The sequence below is a fragment of the Acipenser ruthenus genome, chromosome 30 (genome assembly GCF_902713425.1).
Source record: "Acipenser ruthenus chromosome 30, fAciRut3.2 maternal haplotype, whole genome shotgun sequence".
Taxonomy (NCBI): domain Eukaryota; kingdom Metazoa; phylum Chordata; class Actinopteri; order Acipenseriformes; family Acipenseridae; genus Acipenser; species Acipenser ruthenus.
In genome coordinates, this window is record NC_081218.1 from 11,886,049 (window position 1) to 11,911,430 (window position 25,382).

The window sequence follows — 25,382 nt, forward strand, 5'->3', positions numbered from 1 at the left end:
TTTCCATGCTGTGCTTTCCCAGTCAGACAGACAGGGAGGTGCTGCTAGCTTTAATAGGGACTGCCTACATCCCTGTGCTGTATGGTCCATGTGGACAGACAGACATAAAGACAGACAGACATAAAGATAGACAGACAGACAAACAGACACAGACACAGGTGGATGTTAGGTTTCAGTGGTGCAGTAAAACGTTGCATAGGTACTAAATTATTTTTAAAGCTACACGTAATTAAATACATTAAGAAAAAGAAAACAAAAACAAACAAACAAAAAAACCCCCAAAACAGTGAAATCAGTTTAGTTGCTAAATCCTGGTAGGCAAAATCACAAAGCTTGAAGCTGAGCCAGAAGAGTAATTTCCTGTAAACCACGAGTGAAGGAGGTCTTAAAAAGCGCAGGCTCACAGAACGTTGGCAGTAGAGCGCGTAGCAAGGCATCTGGCACAATCAGAAAAGGAAAGCGATAAACAGGTCAGCGCACAGATACCCTCTTGTCACTTCTATACTGGGACAAAAACAAGCACAAGAACAAGGGGGGAAAAACGTACAGAAGAAAAGAAACCTGCTCCAATGCATCAAACAGTGGACTTTGCTATTCTCTATTTGCATAGACAAGCCAGATGAACACACAGAAAGCAGCTCACGCTTTGTACAAAGCCAAGGTAAGCACGCAGCTCACTTATCTGTAACTATTTTATCTGTTGCCCCTTCATTTTACAACGCCGTTTCCACGTTTGTTTTATTTGAAGCGTTTAAAGTTAAATTTCAGTTTTCGTTTGCTTGTTCAGCTACAAAAAAGGCGCAAGTAAACGTCATGTTATTACTTCATGAAAACGTGTCTATGGCCACTGTTTACTGCGACGAAAAAAATAAATAAAACGCCGTGTCAACTGCATCATTTGTTTTGTAGTTAATTCGCTGGGGTAAGGTAATGCCTACACAACACATTCTTTACGCCTAGGATATATATATATATATATATATATATATATATATATATATATATATATATATATATATATATTACTTTAACGTGTTATATATTGTGTAACGTCTTGCTGTTAAATAAAGGCACACACATGGGCCACGCCCCCCTACCCTACTGCTGTGCAGTCTGTGCCTGCGTTCTGAGCAAAATATAATGACTTTTATTACTTTTTCAATACATACAAATATCCGAATATTTAAATTATGAGCCAATATCTGAAGATGAAAATCCTGTGTTCATCCTAACACTACAAAATATATCCACTAGACTTCACTAATGAAAAACTAATGGCACTTTGCCGCAGTAAATGGCTCTCGTATACCATTAGAGCCAGGGTCAACTGTACATTCTTATATGACGAGGTATTACAAACACTATTTTATCTCAGAACTGTATTATCTAGCTCAGCGGTTCTCAAACTTTAGATTATCACGTAACCCCTTCCAGACCTGTCAACTGTCTGCGTACCCTTAGCGTACAACTTTATATTTTAATGTTATTTTTTAATATATGCTTTCATAATGCACATATTTATACACATACACAATACTACATACAATATAAATGACTAGAATAATATGATTAGCGTTTCTGATTTTCGGTTTTAACCGATAAAACACCACCAATACAAAAAATAAAATAAAAAATTAAATCGGTATGTAATAAACGCCGGGAAAACACTGGAAATGGTTGCTCGGTTCACGTTGACTTCATCACGAATTTCCGACTTAAAAAAACAAAAACCTAACACATAAAAAAAAACTACCTTTCCCAGTGCAGCTAGGCAATGTCCCTCCTTCCTGACTCGTATATCTAGCATCGATTCGTTCTGAATACTTCAAACCCGAATGGAGGCTTGTTCGCGGTATATTATTATTATTGATTTCTTAGCAGTCGTACAATCGTAAGCTGTATATAGTTAAGCTGTATTACAGCTAAGATATTGAGAGGACTTGAATTGCAGATTGTGGCAAAATGTAAAAAAAAAAAAAAAATGCATGCACACAAAAACCACAGGAGAACCCGGGTCCTCTCGCACTAAAGCATAGCGCCGATACCGCTGTACAAAAGAGCCAGCTCTTTTGCAAGGAGCGTATATAGAACCGGCGCACAAACTGGCCGATGCATTAAATACTTGAAATATAAAGTACCTCTTTTTGACAAAATACCATTTTCTGACATTACACTGGTCACATTTTGGTATACATACCACATTCTGATGTTGTACCACTTTCTGGGCATACACCGGTACTATAAGCATAAGAATTGTAATAGTATATTAACTAAGGGGACTGTTTTTATTGCAAACTGCATGTATTAGTTTAGCATGCCCAATGTGTAAGGTTTCATGCATTTGCTGCAGTTTTCCATGGTTTGGCCATATTTCAGCACATCTTTCTGTTCTAGTCCATTCTTGTCTATATCACTTCCGAAGCTTGTGCTATTTTTTTTATAACACTTCGTTTTTATCGCCCTAAGATTTTTATGGACGGGTTTATGAAACATCGGGGCGGTTCAGTTCTAGTTTTGACACTTTAATGGGTACTTTCTCACATATGAAAGAATATTAATAAAACATTAAAAAAAACTTGCCTTGAAGCTTGCCCTTTGCTGGAACGAACTTACAAGTGACATAGGTATGTAATCCTGGAAAGACTGAACCGAGTTTGCTGGAGGCTGGGCAAAACTATGTCTTTTGTAATTGTGGCAGGTTGCTGACATTACAATGGCACACACAGTTTGCAGTATGGTACAGCACAAAAGGTATATAACTATTTGCTTGCAGTGAAAAGGGACGAGCATAACTGAAAGTAATTACCACAAAGGGCTATTTGTATGGAAAAGTATTACAGCTGCATATACTGTACGGTTAAGTGTGGGACGCATGCCTTTAACTATTAGTCATCAATGAGGTCTTCATTGTCATTGAACAATGTTTTCTTTTTACTGTGAGGGAAGTGAATCACCATCCCTTTCTGTACTGAAAAGCGTTTAGCAAAAAATAAATGCAGCTTTCCTAAAGTGAAGTAGTGTTCCTTAGCAGCACTAGAGGGTAAGGTGTGGAGGACATTTTGATACTTCTCCTTTTAACCTGTTAATGAATGAGCTGTCTGGCTTTCATTTACCAATAGCCACCACGGCCACGAACAATACAAACGGCTGTGTGGTACTTTTTGTGACTTATATCTACTGAGCGTCAGTACACTGTAAGATAAGAATGCATCAGCCTCAGATAGAAACTTGTTAAAAGTATTTTCACAGTTTTTTTTTAATTTTATTTAATGGGATTTCCAATTTAGGATCAGCTGAATATGAATATATCAAATGCACTTGAGATCAGAACAGTCTTCTTCAAGTTAAAACTGAAGGCAAGACAGGTTTCTCTCATCGTAACGTTTTGTAATTTATGAATTTCTGACCTGCGCTTTTCCCCTACAGATTTGTAATCTTAAATGTACAAATGTGTATTTTTTGTTGAATAATACTACCCTAAACTTTGTATCGTCAAAGACGTAAAAAGTCATTTTCTAACACTACAAGTGGATTGAACATGAAATCATTTTGTAGCTTTGAAACATATTACATGTCTTTGCCTTGGAGAGAGAAGCTAGTTCATCTCGCATTACTGTTTTCCACTTGTATATATAAAATAAATAAATAAAAATCAGCTCTTGAATCTGAGTTTAATAACTTCATTTTACTGGCACGGCATCAGATGCTTGGCTCCAATATTTTCTGTTGTTGAATGGAACCCCTTTCAGCGTATTACAAAAACTTGTGACGGCTCTCATATCAAATCTTAGCTGTTCATTCTGAAAACACTGGGGTGAGTTTAACAGTACATGAAACACAAATCGATCCTTACAGCAGCTCACTACTGTACAACTGAATAAAATGAACAGCACTGACCCTTATAACATTTGATCATGGTACTTCTGCACAGTTATTTTCCTTTTGCTCCCCATGCTCAGCAGTGTTTTTAATATGCTTCTCTATACCTCTAACGGGGAGGCCGAAAAAAAGACTGAAACTAAGGGGGCTGCAGCAGTAGAATCTATGTAAAAAAGGGCTGATGGTTATGGGGAACTGACCTTTCCTGTGGGTAGCATTGCAAACTAAGACATGTGGTTACCCACCGTTTACTAGCAACGTTTCCAACGCATTGAGGGCACCATTAACATAAAATCATTCAACCTTGTAAAACAATTAAGTCACTTATGGGAGCAGTCATTTGAAATTCAGGAAGCCAGCAGCAGCTATCTACTTCAAGATGTGTTTTTATAGTTGTCATTATCGCTCACCGTTAATTATGGGACATAGCAATAAGCACAGATCCTGTTTTTGATTTCCTAATGCTGCATGTATTGAATGACACACTACAATGCACACTACAGTACGCTTCATGAAGGGAGAATGCTGGTGGGTCTGCAGCCAGCCCAAACAGGATGTAATCCAGTTGATGTCTGATGCTATAGTGCCAGCCTACATGTGGCTACATGCATTTTGCATGTTGTCTTGATGTCAATGTGATTCTGTTTGCACATACGATTTCACCTTCTTACAATATGTAATCAGGCGAAATATGGTTGATTGCATAGTGCTGGAGGGCATGCTCTGCTGTTGCTTTAACTGGGTTTGTTTTGTTTTTCGTAGGGCACAGCCAGGTCACTTTCATTCTTTATAATAACTGAGGTGTAATATAGATATCACTGCGTATTGGCAGGGAACCATAAAGCTGCTGTATCCTTGTAATACAGTTTAAAATCCAGTTCAATGCAATTGAACTTTGCACTCTAATGTCATGCAATACAAATAGTTAGCACCCTGATGGCCAGCTACACCTCAGCCATTAGACTGTGAACCAGAGCCAGAACAGAAAACTGTCCATACTGCACATCCACATGCACAGGCACTTCAATTATCATGAAAACCGAATTCTAATGTAAAACTATAGGAGGTACACTAAAGAAGGCACGTGCCAAAATACGTGTCCACCTGACTTTTTTTCTTATAGTTTTACCTTAGAAATCATAACTTTAGTAACTAAAATGAATAAATATTTATTGAAATGTTGTCCTCATCTTGCTCTTTTATTTGTTTGGCTTCAGGCTAGGCAGCTGTGCTTTTTGGTCCTCCTGTGTTTCCACCTGGCCTCTGGGGATGGCTCTGGTTCATGCAGACACTCGGTGACGAAGGACCATATCCAAACCGTCAACACTCTGGTAAGGCAATCAGCTAGCGACCCTGAGGCTAGTTTCACAAAGCAGTTCTGGGTAGCAGTCTGCTATATCCAATTCACTTTCATAGAAAGAGAATAACACATTTATATTTTATTCATATAGACTGACTGACTGAATTTCAACGAAACTTTCTAGCTTAGAATTAAACCAAATAAAAATAAGATAGCTTGCTAGCTATCAGTCTGCTAAGTGCTAGCAGTGCTTTGTAAAACTGGCCCCTGAATCATTCACCCAATACTGAAGAAACAAAGTCATCCATAATACAACATGGTGAGCTGCAGGTTATGCATGCAGTGACTGACCTTTACCAGACTGTAAATTCACCAAGCATTATCAAGAGACAGGGTGGAAAGAATAAGGGCATTTATATCACATTTACAAGTTTTAGCAATATCTTAATCTCCCCATCTTCATGAGGTATTAGAGTACCTCGCATTATTCCTGAATCTTGGATGATTTTTATTGCTGCATCTTCAAAGATGGCCATACTTTTCATAGTAGACAGTATATGACAACATTCTACCCATGACCTCCTCCTCCATCCCCAATAGAAGCCACTAACAAGATAGAGACAGAGAAGCAGGTCACAGACGTAATTGATGTAACCCTGCCGTATTTGCTCTCTTGACCTCCATTGAATTCGTTTGTTTCAACCAGATCCTTATTTTTTTTTTTACTCCTCAATAAGTTCCTGTCTTTCTTGACTGGTATGGGTCTGTAGGCCAAAGGTTTACACCAATGATGTGCCTCATTACTGGGCAGGTCTTTCATACGTAACCATAAAACACTCAATGGTAGCATGTATAGTTATTCTTAAATAATTACAATTTTTTTCAGTAGTATATATAATATAATGGGTGGGTCTCCTGCTCGAAAAACAACCTGAGTTTTCTTAGCGTTGAAGACCAAGGAGGGAGTGTGAAGAGAACATGCCAGGTCATGTCATACTCCACAGGCTGCCCTAACAAGCATATTAGTGCTGCCTTGGCATATACTGCTGTTCTGTTATGAGGATTTCAATAAAAGAGAAGAACATGCGGGCTTTAAACAGTTCATAATTCATAATGTCAAACAACCAATCATAACAACTAAACAAAGTTATTTCAGGCAAACAACGTTTTGACAAAACGGTCTTCTTCAGTTAAATAGTTCTAATAACCCTATACAATCCAAGCAATTTTCGCCTGTTTTAACCACATTGTCTTTTCCCCTGTATAAAACACATTTTGTATGTCCTAGAAGCGTGATCTTTATAGCAAAATTTAAAGTACAAAATGATTTAATATATTATGAAGTTAACTGGAATAATAATGCTTCAGAGACCCTCACAGTTGAAAAAATGCAACAAAAAAAAAAAGAAACCCATTTACAAAAATTAACACTTTATTGGGTTATAAACCATACGAACATGTATATCGAAGGCTCCTGACAAACTGGAATGAAAGTCCAATATGTTGTGAAGCTGCATACGAAATTTCAGCCCAATAGCACAAAAAATGACCAAAATATGAGTGGTCGAACATTGTTAGTGATTTTCTGATTTTTTTTAACCAAAAGTGTCTTTTAGTAACAAAATAAATAACAAGAAATAAATAACTATATACTTAAGTGCTTGTAACACAAATACCTATTTTCTGTGCCATCTAGAAAAATAATTCTTGTCAACAACTATGCACAGAGGCAGATGGCATTTTTTACACTTGCAAGGTGTTTTGACTCGCTTCCCTTCAGTTTGACTGCAATAAGCACAGCGCTGTCTGCCTTGTGTTGCCTTTGACTCTGAAGAAGCCTCATCTACCTCTGCAATTGGCTCTGGCAAGTGTTGCATATTATAGGAAGAAACCAATGATGTTGTTTGGAAGAGATGCAGTTCACCTGCCAGTTCAAAAGTCAAAGGTGCAGGTGCAGACACTCTCCTGCGTTTCACAGAGGCGTGGGGCAGGTCCAGCATGGGGTCTCTATCATTATACAAGTAAAATAATAACTTATTATAAGTATGCTAGTTATATTTGCAGCGAAAGTGCAGGAAAGGGAGTCGTGATTCTGTGTCCAAACTGAAGTTTATGCTTTGTTTTCATTTTACTAATTTCGAAGGAGAATCCAAAAACTACTCCCACATTAAACTGGGTGTGTCTGTTGCCAGTTACTCACTATGGTTCGTACCATCCACTTACGGATCTGGATGATTGACAGTTCCCCAGCTGAGCAAATCCATTCTTTTCACCTGCTGAATCTAAGCAACACATGTTAGCAAGCTGCTAAGCCTTGGAGGTGAGAACCCAGTGTGGGGAGTTTTCAACTACACTCCTGACCAGTTGGTTTTCCTTCCTAACTCGCTATTCACAGCACAGAAATGCTTAGTAGAACAGTTCAGGATCACCTAACAAGGTGAAATTATTGTTATTATTATTATTTATTTCTTAGCAGACGCCCTTATCCAAGGCGACTTACAATTGTTAAAAGATATCACATTATTTTTTACATACAATTACATTGTTTTTTTACACATTATTTTTACATACAATTACCATTTTATACAGCTGGGTTTTTACTGGAGCAATCTAGGTAAAGTACCTTGCTCAAGGGTACAGCAACAGTGTCCCCCCACCTGGGATTTAACCCACGACCCTCCAGTCAAGAGTCCAGAGCCCTAACCACTACTCCACAGTGCTGCCAAAAAAGTCTGAGTGATCCAGGCGCATTAACAGACCATGCTGGAAACTTTCCAATGATACGTACTGAGTAACAGAGGCTATTATACACTCAACAAGCCAGATACTGCAATTTTTATGAGACAATCTGCTGGATTGCAGCAATATTATTATTATTATTATTATTATTTATTTCTTAGCAGACGCCCTTATCCAGGGCGACTTACAATCGTAAGCAAATATATTTCAAGTGTTACAATACAAGTAATACAATAAGAGCAAAAAATTCAATAACTTTTGTTCAAGTGTGACAAACCACAATTCAATAATACAGCAGATAATATTCAGGATATAATCAGGATATGATTAAATAGTGATAGTTACATGAGGATATGATTAAATACAAAATACTACAGGTTAAACACTTGGCAGATTACAGTATTCTGAAGTACAGGATTAAATGCAGTAAAATAGGGGGCAGATAAGAGCAAAATAATGCACATTTAAATGAAGGGTGATAGTGTCCCAGGATACAAACAGAGGAGTTCTACAGGTGCTGTTTGAAGAGGTGAGTCTTAAGGAGGCGCCGGAATGTGGTCAGGGACTGGGCAGTCCTGACATGCCCAGTCCCTGACCACAAAATACAAAATAGAACATTTTATATTGTTTTATTGCAGTGACTAGTTCCCTAATATTAGCCTTCAAGAGAATGTAGCCAATTTCCTGTGTTAAGTTTGTATGAGTGATGTTATAAGTAGACAATGAGGGGGGGTAAAGCAGTTCTGATGGTAAACTTACTTGAGCTCCGAAAATCAATTGTCTTCTTACTAGACTTGCTGTCCTCAGATACTATTCATCACTGCCTCGCACTCCCTCCATCACTTTGACATTAACATGCACACCGACCCTGACTGTGTTAGGATCTGAAGTACAGCAGGAATGCTGATCATTTTGGTGGGAGTTTAAGCCAGTCTGAACATTCCTGACTCATGTGTGTGTGCTTAAAGGTGCAATAACCAAGGCTTGTACTCTCTGGTGAAGATGTTAGTTGTGTGTGTTTGCAGGCAGTCATTTAATTCAATAATGTCATTAAATCACATGCTAGTGCTTGACGTTATCTAGTTTTGTTTATTCCACCCAATTGTCTGTCATGGATCAAACGCCTTTTCAATGACCAGTAAAAACTATGGATATTTTTTGTGTGTTGTACTACATTCTTGGTTTAAGAACGTTCGGTTTGCAAAACTTTAAATTTGTTGTGCAAATATTCTATTTTGTATTTTTTGTCTCCAAAGGAGAGCCATATGAAATGCATTATCTTGTTTTCTACAGATCGAGTCACGGAAAAAAAAAAACACGATACTAGACGAAAAGGGAACATGCTTTGATGTTCCAAAGTAGCAGCATGAAATCTTTTTTTTTTTCTTTAAAAAAAATCATGTTTTGCCCTAGCTGTTATACAGGATACATCATCATCATCTACTATTAAAAATAGAAAGAAGTAAAGCGAGAGGTCATTTAAAAAGTCTGAAGTTAATCTAGTTGGAAACATTTCAGCTGGCATGTTTTCCTTTAACACATTGCACATTTAATAGGGTGATAGGATGTTTGGACTTGAAACAAATCAGATGTTGAGGGCAGTGAGCTCTCTGTGTGTGTAGAAGCATCTTCTAGAATAACTAATAAATAAACCAACAAACACACACCAAAAGATAGGACAGCTGCATGCTGGTGCCAGAAAAAAAGATATGGAAGAAAAGGTGTCGTAGGGTTTAACACATAGAGAATGTGTTCTTTTTTTTTTACCTTGTAAATGCTTATTGAAAGGAGCAGGATTGCTGTCTGTCTTTGTATCTGGTTCTGCTCTGTGAATCAGTACACTTTCGTAAATTATATCTTAGATCTTAATATTAAACTTGAAATTGATCTTGTTTAGCCCACAGTGTTTCTGTAAAGCGTTTGTACTGCACTTGTGCTGTAAATTATGTGAGCACTTAAAAGGGAACAGGTTTGTTAACTACTGTATCCATTTAAAACATATACAATTCTATGACAAACTACAATTCTTTCTTAGTGTCTTCTTTCAGTGTTACTACATATAGGGCCTGCCATCAGGGTTTTAATGCTAGGGGTGAGTACTTGATAAGAATTGTGGTTTAAGATTTAGTAAGAATTGTACCAGAGCTAGACACATTTTGTTGAAAAATTCAAACATAAAACCCTTTTTTGGCATATTTTTTTTAGAATATTCTTAAATGTGCATGAAGCACTCGTTTGCTAAATTCAAACTACCAGTAGGCCATTTCTATGACACGTGATATGAAGATGAATGTCATTTGATGTGTTTCAGGAAGTACAGTGCCTTGCGAAAGTATTCGGCCCCCTTGAACTTTGCGACCTTTTGCCACATTTCAGGCTTCAAACATAAAGATATGAAACTGTAATTTTTTGTGAAGAATCAACAACAAGTGGGACACAATCATGAAGTGGAACGAAATTTATTGGATATTTCAAACTTTTTTAACAAATAAAAAACTGAAAAATTGGGCGTGCAAAATTATTCAGCCCCCTTAAGTTAATACTTTGTAGCGCCACTTTTTGCTGCGATTACAGCTGTAAGTCGCTTGGGGTATGTCTCTATCAGTTTTGCACATCGAGAGACTGAAATTTTTGCCCATTCCTCCTTGCAAAACAGCTCGAGCTCAGTGAGGTTGGATGGAGAGCATTTGTGAACAGCAGTTTTCAGTTCTTTCCACAGATTCTCGATTGGATTCAGGTCTGGACTTTGACTTGGCCATTCTAACACCTGGATATGTTTATTTGTGAACCATTCCATTGTAGATTTTGCTTTATGTTTTGGATCATTGTCTTGTTGGAAGACAAATCTCCATCCCAGTCTCAGGTCTTTTGCAGACTCCATCAGGTTTTCTTCCAGAATGGTCCTGTATTTGGCTCCATCCATCTTCCCATCAATTTTAACCATCTTCCCTGTCCCTGCTGAAGAAAAGCAGGCCCAAACCATGATGCTGCCACCACCATGTTTGACAGTGGGGATGGTGTGTTCAGGGTGATGAGCTGTGTTGCTTTTACGCCAAACATAACGTTTTGCATTGTTGCCAAAAAGTTTGATTTTGGTTTCATCTGACCAGAGCACCTTCTTCCACATGTTTGGTGTGTCTCCCAGGTGGCTTGTGGCAAACTGTAAACGACACTTTTTATGGATATCTTTAAGAAATGGCTTTCTTCTTGCCACTCTTCCATAAAGGCCAGATTTGTGCAGTATACGACTGATTGTTGTCCTATGGACAGAGTCTCCCACCTCAGCTGTAGATCTCTGCAGTTCATCCAGAGTGATCATGGGCCTCTTGGCTGCATCTCTGATCAGTCTTCTCCTTGTATGAGCTGAAAGTTTAGAGGGACGGCCAGGTCTTGGTAGATTTGCAGTGGTCTGATACTCCTTCCATTTCAATATTATCGCTTGCACAGTGCTCCTTGGGATGTTTAAAGCTTGGGAACTCTTTTTGTATCCAAATCCGGCTTTAAACTTCTCCACAACAGTATCTCGGACCTGCCTGGTGTGTTCCTTGTTCTTCATGATGCTCTCTGCGCTTTAAACGGACCTCTGAGACTATCACAGTGCAGGTGCATTTATACGGAGACTTGATCACACACAGGTGGATTCTATTTATCATCATTAGTCATTTAGGTCAACATTGGATCATTCAGAGATCCTCACTGAACTTCTGGAGAGAGTTTGCTGCACTGAAAGTAAAGGGGCTGAATAATTTTGCACGCCCAATTTTTCAGTTTTTAATTTGTTAAAAAAGTTTGAAATATCCAATAAATTTCGTTCCACTTCATGATTGTGTCCCACTTGTTGTTGATTCTTCACAAAAAATTACAGTTTCATATCTTTATGTTTGAAGCCTGAAATGTGGCAAAAGGTCGCAAAGTTCAAGGGGGCCGAATACTTTCGCAAGGCACTGTACTACTGTAATGTCAATGTTTGACTTAATTCAATAAGTCATAACTTAACCACGCCAATATTCCTTATCAGTGCGTAAATGATCTACCCCATGATACTTATTATAATGCAACAATAATAGCCAGTGGGCAATATCAGCTAGATGGCTGTGATAACAGTTCAGTATCCCGAGTATCTTTAGATCAATTATCAGGCAGCACATGCCCACTGCATGCAGAGGTTTTGTTTGATGCATAAAAGAAAACTAATGCTACCGGGTTCAGGGTTTAAAGATTAATGCTGGAGGAACACGGGAAGTTGCGATTTTTTTTTCCTTTTTTCTAAAGTTAATCATGATCTTCCTGAGTCATTAATCAACCAGATCATTGCCTTCTGGACTTAATCTAGGATATATATATATCTATCAATGGGAAATTTTCATGAACTAATTGCATGAGTTGATGTAATTATGAACAAGGAGTACTGTAGTAATTAACTGAATAAGGAAAATGGAAAGTTAATTAAATTGGTGAATGAACTAAGTTCAAGGAGTTCATTCATTCATTCTACTGCACCTGCAGGGCCGCGTTAGAAATACACGTTAAAAAAACAAAAAAGAAAAGGAAACTAAAGTGGAAGCAGACTCAAGCAATGTGGGGAGGTGTTAGGGTTAGGGTAGATAGAAAATGGTTAAATATCCATGCTATAATGGTGCATGAATGCCCTGTCTGCTTACCAGCACAGTAAATAAGCCTGCTCTACTGTAGTCTTTGACATTCCTTGACTGGGATGCACCCACCAATTAAACACACTTTCTTTCTTTTTTCCTCCTTTATAGATTGTAAACCAACTTGAAAATGGCTTTTCAATCGATTACACGTTTATAGATCAAGGATCTTTGGTATGTGAGTTTTATTTATGTGTAATTGTGTACTTCCATATATGCACAGTATAAAGCTCCATGCATACATGGTACTTATTTTAAATTGATTCACTACTTATCTAGTCTTCTATTTAAATATAACATTTTATATTACATCATATTTTGCAATCACGGTGCCTTTAAATAATATATTGAAAACCGGTGAAACTTTAGACAAGACAAGCTATATTAGTTATTAAACAGTACAAGAAATAAGAATATAAAAAATATCTGAACTGGTATTGTTTGACTTTCCATCTAACAGTTCCATGATAATACAGTGCATGCATTCTAACATTTGACTAATTATATCCATAGCTTTATATAAGATGTGCAGTACTAAGAAGAAGCAAAAGGAATTCAGACAAACTTTCTAGCACATGTCAGCATGTCAGCATGTCTTTTCATGTTATTACTGGCTTTCTTTTCAACACATTTGTCTAATTAGGTTTATCTTTTTTCAATAATACCATCTGTTTGTTTCCAACCTGCTTCAGAGTAAAACCTGCTACGTCAAAGCTGCCTTCCCCAAAGTCCTGGACGTTCTGACGAAACACTTCAATTATCACAAGAGTTCGGTCAATTTTAAATATGTGGACCAGTTAAAAACACTGGTGAAAAACATCTACAGGACTAAATGCATACCCGAAGTCAATGTGAGTGTGGAGGTATGTACAGTATGTTTGCTTTTCATGCTCGAATAATCACTTTGTATTTTTGTACTTTAACCAGGAATTGTATTCGATTAAATGCACAACTTAGCTTTAACTGATTTCCTCTTTTTTTTGTAGTTTGCGATTAATCAAATTTGCCTGTAATGTAAAAAAAAGTACTTTCATTGAGGGGTTAATTTGATCAGCCAGGACTATTCACAGCTGTACTGTATTATAGTACCAGGGAATCCACCTATATTGCATCAACTCCTTTTTTAGGGGTATATATTTTTGGACAGAGGTATTCTTCATATCTTTAAAATAGACAGTGTTGTTTAAGTTCCAGGAATGGAACTTTAAAATGTGATGACAATCTGGAGGCTCAAGCCAATGCACAATGTTTTCTGATGTCTGTAATTGAATCTGTCTAATTGAATAAGGAGCAGACCCCCTTTGAAGTCAAACGCATATGTTTTGAACTTCTTGGTATTGAACTCCTTTTTTTTATCTGATCTCTGAACTACGTAATTCCTTTGAATTCAATAAAGAAAATGAAACGATAGACGTGAACGCAATTAATTATTCAGTTGATGACGATGCATGCTAATGACTTCAGGAATATGTAGGGCCCTTGGAGAACCAAAGCATGTGTCTTTCAGTTGAAAAACAAAAACAAATGCAGAATTAGACTTTTTGAAAATGATTAACTGGTAACACTTTACATTAAGTTTCTCTAATTACTGTGTATTTACATTGTAGTTACTTAGTAAATACATGTGTACTTATACAATTACAATGTTATTATGCATAGTTACAATGTATTTAATGTGTACATCTTTTGCATGATATATGTAAGTACACAATTGAAGCAGAAAAGGTTTGGTTAGTTTTAGAGTTAGGGTTAGGATTAGAGTTATAGCATGCAAAAAAGATGTACACCATAATAATAAAGATGTAACTATCCATAATAACACTGTAATTGTATAAGTACACATGTATTTACTAAGTAACTACAATGTAAATACACAGTAATTAGAGACGATGTAAAGTGTTAGCTATTAACTTAATCCTGCGCTCCAAACTCCCTTATTCTTATCATTAACTTTAGTTTTTCATCTGGGTAATTTTTTTATGTGAATTGCATGTAGGAAATTCATACAAGCCCAAATCATCATGAAATGCAGCACCATTATCTGAAATTATAAATATCACAGATCCTTTCTGCCAATCAGATAAAGAGTAATCTAATCATCAGTAGATGTTCATTGTGCCCACGCTCTAGAATGCAATACTGTGGGCACAGTAATACCGTTTCACATGTCTGACTGCTGGGGTTATAGCATCATCTGTAAACAAGTCATACATGTCCATACAGAGGAAATGAGGGCACTGCTTCTTTGATTTCAGAAACGCATTGTCTGCCCTTTGCGTTAGTTCTTTGGGGCTTCCGCTGTAAAACATGGCTATGGTTAGTTTATGTTAGTTGGTCAGTCAGTCCATTAGTATTCATGTTGTCTTATATTTTTATTGTGCAATCTTTAAGGACGACCCAGAGAAGTTTGTGAAGACCTATGCAGGCTCTCCTCAAGCTGTGTTAGATCACATTGGGAAAGTGATGTCTTTCTACATGGAGCTGCTGACACAAAACAGGCCAATAAACTGGAATTGTGTTGACCAGTATGCACAGGATGTCGCAGAACCAACAACCGAGGGCGCCCTGTCCACAGGTAAGCTGGTGCACCAAGAACACTGTTTTAATGTTGTAAAAAATGTTTTTTACAAGGTTGTAAAGATAGTAGCCATTATGTCCTGACCCTACACTCAGATCCCTTACCATGTTAAACATTATAGCTACAAAAAGCTATTGATGAAATATTCAATATCAATATCAAAATTGGGTGACACTTTACATTGTGTATCTTATTACTGTGTATTTACGTAGTAGGAAAATAACTATGTGTAAGTACACATGTATTTAATAAGTAAGTACTGTGTAAATACAGAGTAATTAGAGACACTTAATGTGAAGTGTTACCAAAATTGTTGGACAATTTTCTTCTTGAAACACTGGGACTCCTTTTTAGCAAGGTATTCAGTGTGTTAATTCTGGATAATCCTCTGTGTTATTATTATTATTATTGTTATTATTATTATTATTATTATTATTATTATTATTATTATTATTATTATTATTATTTGAAATGCTGTTTTAGTTCGTATGAGAATTCCAGAATACCGCTGGGTCAAATACCTGAATCCCAGTGTTTTATTGCCGCTCTGATAATAAGCCAACCCTTCGTGTATCGAAAAAGAGCCAAAGTTTTATTTTTATTTTTTTAAAGAATGGTTGTGTCAGTTTCTACACAATACTTCTTGTCGGGCCCATTGCCGGCCAAAGTGTCAAAAAATAAAAAATAAAACAGTTAGTACCGTTAGATAGAGCGGTGGCAAAGACTACTGTAAAGGGCCCCCCAATTTCTCGTGAAATTAGTTCCATCACATCACAAAGCTTTTCAGATTATTCTTACGACTCTTGCGTGCAGATAATAACGTTTCTGAAGCGGAACAGTTATAGTTCTGCCACTGCAATTGAGCAGACTTATTTAAACATTGTCCCTTTTCTTTTTACCAATACAGCAGTTGTTATGAAATTGTTGTAACCCGCTCATACTGCATTTTAATAGAATGAAACTACTGAAGGGGCGATGAACAGAGTCATATCTATGATAACTCAACTCCTACTGGAGTGGTATCCAGGGACAAAGGGTTCTTCCGGATTGTATAGTGCGAGCATTGTCCTGTGTCAAGGACAGCAGGGCTTTCAAGTCGGTGTACAGCAGCCAAATTGAGCACAAGATACTCTAAAGCCCGGTTCAGCTACTTATTCAACTGTTATAAATGTTTGTCAACTGTGTTTATGTTCCTTTGATAAATATGATTTCTGTGTAAATACGTATTGTATACATGTTATAAGATGCTAGATGCAGCGAGATTTTTGAAACACTTCCTTGTTGAGTCTTTGCTAAACTTTGGTTTAAGGTTTCTGGCATTTCTTGGGAATATGTCCAAAACTGTAATTAAGATCCCCACCAGTCAGCTGATTATTCAGTTTAGATTTTTTTCTTAATGCAGGAAGGCGTGTTAGTCTGAGAACCTGGAAGTTTTGATATAGTTTTAGATTACAGCTCCCATAATAAACTAAATTAAATTGAGTTATACAACAGAATGGTCGTAAAACAAACAAACCATTAAATAAATCCCCAGAAATCTGTCAATAAAACACGATGAAAACCAAAACAACCCCACCACTACCAACACCTTATCCCTCACCTAACATGCCTTTGATGTCCATTTGGCAGATGTGGAAAATGACATGTTGAAATGATCGTAGTTGCATAATATCCCTGTTCACTCCTGGAATAATCAAAATCCTAAAATTACTGTATCCTAGACTGGCCTTTAATTTCCTTCTCTCTCCTCTCCCCTTGTGTTCCAAACCATTTATCACCGCCATTCAATCGCCCAGTCAGAAACTATGGTAGATTACAACATTCCTTCTTTCCAATTTCCTGTAGGTACGACCGTGTGTCGGTGCTCTTGCCCAACTACAGGTGGTGGTGCTGCTCAGTGGGCTTCCACGACAGCCACCAACCTTTGGAAGAACCTTCCAAACCCCACCGTTGACATACAAAACACTCCCTACTCCACCAAGCTGTCACAACCCCAGACAGGCAGCCCCAGCACTAGAGAAAGATGGGGTATCCCATCAACAAACCCTGGCACGACAGGATCCCACAGACAAAGGATGATTGGTACAGACACTACTTCTGAGGCTTCAACAAGCAGCTGGAACAAGATAACAAATAATTTCCAAACCAGCAGCAGCAAGAAGAATCCTTCTTCTCCTTCCTTTACTAGTATACCATATCCACAAGATGAAGATAATACTGGTTCACCTGCATCTGAATATACTCCTACAAGCTCTGAGGTCCAAGGTGATGTATCCCAAAGTTCCCCAGGTTCTCAAACAGCAAAACCTTTTAGCAAATCTTTAGTGCCTAGTCAAAATACAGCTACTGACCAGGCCCTGTCTGGTCAACAACTTCCAACTGCGCTGTTGAAAAAACGCTTTACGCCTTCCATAAAAAGGTCCATGGAGCACCTGATCACCTACATCCCTCCATTTGACAGCACTACTCCCAGCCTGCACACTGAAAGCTCAGCTGTCTCTCCTAGGGCCAAGAGATCAGTAGATCCTAGAGTAGACGGATCCTTTGATAGTTCAGAAAGCGAGTTATCTGCAGATTGGACCCCTGTTACCATTGAGCCCCTTGGTATCAGAGATGATGTTGCAGATGAGCAAAGCACTCTGGATTCAGGCACAATACCCACAGGGTCTGACTCCCCTGTGTCTTCTTCATCTGTTCTTCGTCACAGAAAAACATATATCAGGATTGATGACAATGAAAATATCAACACAGGTAGTGTATCTTTTACTAGACCAGCACAATCCTTGCCACTTTTATGAAATGAATCTCACAGCTTCCAGTGCCTGCACTCCAAATATTAAATCTGAAATGAGGCTAAAAATTGTGTCAAGTGGCTTGCTCAGCACTCAAGTAATGCATCCCAGTACTTCAGCCCTAACCACTATGTCTCACTCACTGCCTCCCAAACCCCAAACCACTGCCTCATATTTCTAAGCTTGCTGTACAAACAACTAACACACATAATGACTCAGCATGGAACAAAAACACGCTCATAGTGGGGTTTTTTTGTGAATTAATATTCTCTACAGAGCTCCCAAGACAGTACCGCCTCTGTGTTTGAACCCAGAACTAAGAGTTTACAAAGAACTTACTCTACATTAACACTGTGCCAAGGTCGGTGTCTTTCCATTGGGCACTGAATCATACCTATAATAAAAGCAATAGATTTCAAAGACGACGTCACTGGGGAGTGGCCTCAGTGGAAGGTCACTCCAGTGCCATTAGCCTGTACGCGCTTTTATTAAATCTGCTTAGGAGGCAGAACTGTATTGATGGCAGAACTGTCTAGGAGTCTCTGAGCCCTCAGATTTAACCATTTACTTAGCAATTACAAAGACGCTCTTGCAGGATATCCTTGACCTCTCAATTCCCCCTGCAGGTTATGGATCCAAAATCCTGGGACACGGTGAAGGAGAGGTCCAGCCTTCAGATGGTCCGAGGGGAGGCAGACAGTCCGAGAAGGAACCCCAGAAAGAGACACAAGAGGATGAAAACCATTACAAGCTGGCATTCATATTGGTAACTGTGTGCGGAGTTCTGCTGGGCATTTTGGCACTCTACTGCTTCATACAGAAAAAGGTAATATAGACAAAGACTCATACGCTTACTACTATAGTGTCTGAAGCATTTATATACAGCATGAAAGTGTTTGTCTTCACAAAGACTATTCGGTTAACAAACAATTAACAAAAAAAAAACTCCAATAAAATAAAAAACAAGAAACAAATTAAAACTAGGCTCACACAAGGCTTCCAGAACAAACTGTTTAGAATTCTTTCTTGTTTAAAAGTTTGAATTGGGCTATGGCTTCCAGTGGTGTAATAAACAGCAAAGGTCCTAGCCATCATTTATACAAAATACCACACAGTGTAGAACTTTACCTCATTAGCTGTTAATCAAATAGCCCATTCCATTTTACCGGGTGATAAAATAAAGTTGTACAAGAACATTGAGACACATTGCAAGGTAATTCCAGGCCAGCCTCAACATTCTGCCTTAGGCCTGTTTAGAATTCTCAGCACAGCTATTGCCAAGGGCTGCAGCAGCTACAGTTTTAATTGGTTAATCTAACTAGTCTATTAACCTGCTCGTATCTCAAAATTAGAAATCCCCAATCACGCCACAAAGCATTCCAAACAGCCCAAGCAAACAGGTTTTATATGCACTTCTATTTACACCATCTGGATCCATCTTTAAATGTGGACATGGCATTTTCCACAGGATCTATAAAAGCCCAAAGAGACCTTTTCCATTTAAGGATGTGACCAGGTGGTTTTTATAGGAAGATTGGAATGTACAATATTGATTGGATTAATTTTATTTGTGTTATCCTGCAGAAACTTGAGGCAAAGCTACACAAACCAGAACAAAGTGAAGATGAAAGGTAATATAGCATTTATTTTCTCAGATATATACATCTGTGTGTGTGTGTGTGTGTGTGTGTGTGTGTGTGTGCGTGTTTGCGTGTGTGTGTGTGTGTTTTTCTGGTCAGTGGGGATAATGTTGTACAGCAGTAATCCTAAAAATATATTCATTTTGTCCCAATTTCAGGTTAAAGCAACACAGCCATCATATCGAGATGGAGGAATCTACATTTTTAAACAGACCATGTAAGTTTGTTTTTATTATTTAATCAAAGAATAACTATTTATATGCTTAAGGAATTAACCAGCGTGAGTTGTGTAATGATATACAATGGCAGAGCGGGAGTCCAGCCTGAAACAATACTTCAGAAACCTATTTGTTGCTTTAGTTTATTCTTTCTTTATGGATTTCACTTTGTTTTAATCTGTGGTGAGATGCATATCATTGTTTTCTTTTTTGAAAGCTGGGTTTGGAACCTCTTCCTTTGGCTTTGCCAGGACGCTGTTTCTTTTGGAATCTGTTTTTATTTGTATTAGTCTGGGTTTATTTTTGTTTTTTTTAACATACCAACAAAGTTTGTACACACACACACACACACACAACAACAACTCTAGCAATGTCCTTCCAGTGATTCATTTTCTAAAGGACAGTAGAGGACAAGTGCGAGAGAGAGGCTCAGAAACCAGATTATTGGCACTGTTTAAAATAACAAGGGAAGCTGTGCTAAAATACTGTTATCTTGTCATTTAAATAACCAGAAAGGAGGTTATTTAAATTACAAGATAAATAATGTAACAACTTATACCATATCATCCTCAAAGTTATCTCTTTTTTTTGACCTCATAAGATTGAGGTGTGTGTGTGTGTGTGTGTGTGTGTGTGTGTGTGTGTGTGTGTGTTTGTGTGTGTGTGTGTGTGTTTGGTTGTGTGTACATTTGTAGTTTGGCACAAGACAAAGCCTCATTACAGCAAAAAAAATATTTCAAAAGTGTATTATAATTCAATGTTATTTGTAATAAGTTGACAACATATGTCATAACATATTTATAGATTGCATATAACCACTTATAGCAGATCCCTAAACTAAAGATGAACCCTTGTTGCCTATCTAACCGGACCCCATAAACAGAGTAGCTCTCTACACTACCTGCAGCATGTCATGTCATGTTGACGTAGCAAGATAACTGGACCTGAATCAAAAAGTCAACAGCAAAACAGTGGAGGACTTTTCAGTGAGCATACTGTTATGCTGATGGATTTGATAGCTCCCTTTTAAATCAGTTAAATCATGATTTCAAGGTTTACTTAAAAAAGCTTTTTTCCCTTTAGCAGGCTCAGCCCTATAGCCCCCAGGATGAGTAGAATTGGCAAGCTTCACTCGACTGCTCTCACCAGGCGAACTTAGGAAACCCAAGAAATCCCCGGACAACAGCTGAGCCGTGACAGGAATACATTCATTAGTGTGGACCTCGGTGACTGGGGCAAAGACTATGAGGCTGGTATTGTTTGAAGCGCATGGCTTGGCCCGGATTCTCTATTGAAAAAAATTAAGACTTACCACAGTGGAGGGCAAATCCGTCTTCCAATGTGCATCAAATTAAAGTATTTCAACCTGTAAGAAGAACAAATCATCTGGGTTTCTCCAGATTATGAGTTTGCCACACTTCTAAATAAACTACACAGTATATATATGTCAAAGCAGGTGCTGTACATGTGTGTTCATCCATTTAACCTGTGGACTAATAGATTTAATCTCTGGAATAATAGATTTAACCTCTGGAATAATACATTTCTCGTACCTTGACTGTGCGTTGAATCTGATATGACAGTGTTTGAAGAATATCTGTTGGGTGTACCATGAAAGAAGCTGTTTTTCCAGAGTCAGAAGCAATGTTATTTTGAATAATGATGTCCATATTTTTGCAGTAACACGTATTAACTTGTGGATTAACAGTATAGGTTTGTAACGGTCACTCTGCACAACCGAAAGGCAGTTGCACTGTCCAGTTAGGAATGATAGTCATCAGTCATTCCATCTCTGCTAAGGACAAAGTCCCTGTCTGGGCCGAGCATATCGGGCGTCCCCACTGAAAAAAGCTGTGATCAAGGAACACATCCAAGACATGCTTTGGACGGGCACCGGGCCCTTCCTGTGGATAAGCCCTTCCTGCTGGGTGCAGCAGCTCAGTCAAGAGCCGGCGCCTAGCAGCTGACTTGGAACTGGTGCGGACCAGGGACATTTTTGCACTTTGTCTAAACTCTTTTCTTTTGTTCGCTGTTGCTTGTTTAAAGTTTAACTGTAGATTCAAGGTCTGTTTTAGTGTTTGTTGCTTTTGTGTGTGGCAGTCTCCATTTTCTAAGGCTCCTGATTTTTTTTTCTAATCAACTGTCACACCATTCAACCCATCACAACCAGACTAGCTTACAATTTTCAACCATTTTTCCTCAACCTTCTACATTCAACATCATTGCTTTGTTTACTGGACTCATTTCGGGACTTCATCATTCAGTGAGATCATTCCTTTTTGTTTGTTGGATTTTTTTACTTTGTTATTTTGATACTTTGTATAGACTTGTTGGGTCTACCTGTCATTCTCCCACCAGTGCCATAGAGACTGTTAAATGTAATTGTTCCCATAAGTCATTGTTTTTCATCTGTAATTATTTCATTTGCCTTTGTCTTTCTCTGTGTGAGTGTGTGTTGTGTTTGCTAGTGTGAATTTATTGAAGTCCCTCTGGACACTACACTCCTTTCTATTTTGTGATACCGTTTGGCCTTCTGTTTGTACCTACATACTTACCTGTATCTTTACTTGCTCTCTACAGTTATCTATTCTTTCTTATCATTATTGGAATTACTGTTTTCTACATTTTCTTTTCTTTTTCTGTTTTATACCCATTTGTTTTTGGTTTTGTACATTTTTTTTCATTTGTTGATATTATTGTTCACAACAGTAAAACGGTTGTTTGTGAAATTGACCCTTCTGACGTCTCTGCGTTTGCTGTCTGTCACTCTTGTTGACTTGTTTGACAATATTAAATAGGGCCAGTAATATCTCCTTAGGGAGGACAGTGCAACCGCCTTTTGGTTGTGCAGAGTGACCATTACAGTTTTATGGCCATTTCAGAGGTAAAAGGGTAGTCTTTTTAGATATACCTCAATTACGACTAGGAATATCTATATCACAACATAAAAGACAACATTTTGACTGAAGTGTTTTTTCTTTTCAGTTCTTTTGTCAACACACAGTCCACCTGACTAAAGTGTTTATGTCATTTTTACTCGGATGTTATTAATGAGCATTAATGTTATGAACAATGTCTGATTTCTAAAGAAATGGTAGGACAATTTTACTAAAGTGTTTTCTCCAGTACAAATCATGCATTGTGTATCAGAAACCCACTGTTGCGTTCGGTAGAAAAAAACGAAAAAGACGTGGGTAATAAATGAAAGTCAACAAGTTGCCACTCTTTCTGTTACAAGACACGTGTCCTTTTTTCAACGTGATGCAAGAATTCAATGACTGCAGCTGTGCTCTCTCCACTGAGACAGCGATGAATGCCTGATGCATTGCTTAGTTCAGAGAGCCATACTGCTGATGGTCACACCCCCTTTCCCCTTGGATTGTCTCTCTCTCTCTCTCTCTCTCTCTTGATTTGAGATTGACAGTCACCACTGCCCTATAGGAACTAGGAGCCTATTTCATGCATTGTATAACATTGTCATGAGTATTTGTTTGTACTCATTACTCGGCACGGGCTTATTATTACATTTAATTACTAATTAGTCGTTATTTGGTTGCTACTGTGTAAGTAATGTAACTATTAGCAAATTCTACAGATGCTCCACATTTCGTTTTATTTTCTGTGCTGTACTTTGCAGGGTTTAATCTTAGTGTTGCAACAACAGAGTAGCAGAGTTTATTTATAGGTACAGGACACACAATAGCATAGGAATACAGTTTGAAAAAATGCAAAAAGTTGTGATATATTGCCTCCTATGCAGAAATCTTAATTTGCTTTTAATAAAGGCACTAATACAGTTACAGAGATGTTTAGCTCTCTCCTCTGATGCCATTTTCTGGCAAGATTTGCACTGATTATGCGTTTTCTGGTTTCCATGTTGTACATTAATTACAGTCCTTTCTTTCACGTAACTAAAAGTAGTTATGTTATTTTTACATAAAATGAAACGTGTTAGCACATTTTGTTACCTTCTGAAAAAGGAACTATTACAGTTACAAGCTATTGAAAATATATAATCACATTACAGTAATGTACGTGTAATGCATTACTCCCTCAACACAGGTTTATTAATTCTTAAAAAAATAATTAATTGCAGGTTTTGAACTGGAGCAAAATGCTAATTAAATGTTGTCTTTGTTCATAAATATAGACTTTAGTTTACATATACTCTCTTCAATATATATATATTTTTAAATAAATGGTATGCATTGTCAGAGGAGTCTGTCTTTTTATATGTTATAACATTTTAATTTAATATGAACAAATTGCAAATGCTTTTATCAGCCTATATCGATTCATCTAATGTGATATACATGGTCAGTTAAAGATGATATTTGAGTGGAAGTTTAAAGATTAAATAGATTGTCATTGTTAACATCCTGACAACTTTTTACACTTATAACTCTCTGTTTCTGTGACGGTGTAAGGATTATTGCCCACATTGTCAAACAGATAACACAGCAATAACAATCCATGATATGATATGGAACAGAAAAGCCAGAGCATTTACACTTTTTATTTTTTCAATCGCTCTTCCTGCAGTGATTTAGAGGACAGATCTCAAACCCCGGTGCACTAGAGCAGACATTTTGAAAAGAGCTTTGAAACAGAGCTTAACGTTCTAAGTGTAAAAAGTTGTCAGGATGCTAACAATGAAAAGAAAAATGACAGGTATGTTATTTAAACAGTTGTAGCAACGCGTGGGGACGTGGAACGCTATATTGTTCGAAACCCCGCTACTTACTCTTTAATATAAGAAATATATTCAATGACAGTAAAATACTGAGATATTCATAACAAAAATAAATAAATGAAAATAACAGACGGCACTTTAAGTAAACTCAGTTTGGGGAATATTACTGTAGATGTGCAAGATGCTCTGACCACTTGTGGTACTACTGATTTATAGCAATGTTATATCCTGTCCTTTCAAGTATACTTTGCATTTATTGTTGTTAATTACACAAGTAGTTGTGTAGTTTCTTCTCAATTACATGTGTAATTACAGGATCTCAAAGCACTAACACTGTACAGCAAAATCACTGAGCAATCACTGAAGTGTAACCAATTATATAAATATAAAACCCATCTGTATTTGTGTCTATATGTGTTCCTTATTGCCAGGTACCAGTAAGTGTATAAACCGAACAGCAATTTAGCCGTTGGCTTTTTGTGTTTCACCATTTTTTTTTTTTTTTACTGTAGTTTTGTAACATCAGAGGTTTCCCTTTCACAAATTGTATCCTGGAGTGTGATAATTCATGGCCAGAAATGTCTATTGTGGAAGAAGGCATGCCCATATTATATAACTATAGCCCACAGTTGTATTCACCCTACAGTGTCAAGGTCACTCATTTTGTTTTCATCAGAGAGGTTCTATCAGCACATTATCTATTGTCGGACGCTGTCTGCAACCTCTACACTTAAAGTACGAAATATAAATATGTGATGTGCATTTTCAGGTTAGATTAAGGGTATGGACCTGCCAAGCTCACGTTTTGCATAAATGTAGACCTGCCTTTTGTCAAATGTTTGCCATTTAATGCAATTGCTTTACTCAATAAAAACCATACATATGCTTATA

At 37.6% G+C, this 25,382-nt stretch overlaps 1 protein-coding gene across 5 annotated transcripts; it reads left to right on the forward strand.

Moving 5' to 3' along the window:
* The first annotated feature begins 379 nt into the window (after positions 1–379).
* Positions 380–25,382, forward strand: csf1b (colony stimulating factor 1b (macrophage)). 5 transcript variants are annotated; one of them, XM_059004865.1, is made up of 10 exons: positions 380–661; positions 5,097–5,210; positions 12,682–12,744; positions 13,263–13,421; positions 14,962–15,145; positions 16,994–17,899; positions 18,567–18,766; positions 19,525–19,571; positions 19,739–19,797; positions 20,882–25,382. In XM_059004865.1, exons 1-10 carry the CDS (start codon positions 620–622, stop codon positions 20,896–20,898), a joined length of 1,791 nt encoding a protein of 596 aa, XP_058860848.1. In that variant the 5' UTR covers positions 380–619; the 3' UTR covers positions 20,899–25,382. The 5 variants fall into 5 exon arrangements, with proteins under 5 accessions (XP_058860848.1, XP_058860847.1, XP_058860846.1 ...); XM_059004864.1 differs by having other exon boundaries at positions 383–661; positions 13,263–13,433; positions 20,885–25,382; XM_059004863.1 differs by having other exon boundaries at positions 384–661; positions 13,263–13,433.

What these genes read in the sequence shown, in the direction of transcription:
- csf1b (XM_059004863.1), top strand. Translation starts at nt 620, where the DNA reads ATGAACACACAGAAAGCAGCTCACGCTTTGTACAAAGCCAAG. An exon ending in TTATAGATCAAGGATCTTTG is followed by an intron (nt 12,745 to 13,262) that starts GTATGTGAGTTT and finishes AACCTGCTTCAG; the next exon opens with AGTAAAACCTGCTACGTCAA. An exon ending in ACTGCTTCATACAGAAAAAG is followed by an intron (nt 18,767 to 19,524) that starts GTAATATAGACA and finishes GTTATCCTGCAG; the next exon opens with AAACTTGAGGCAAAGCTACA.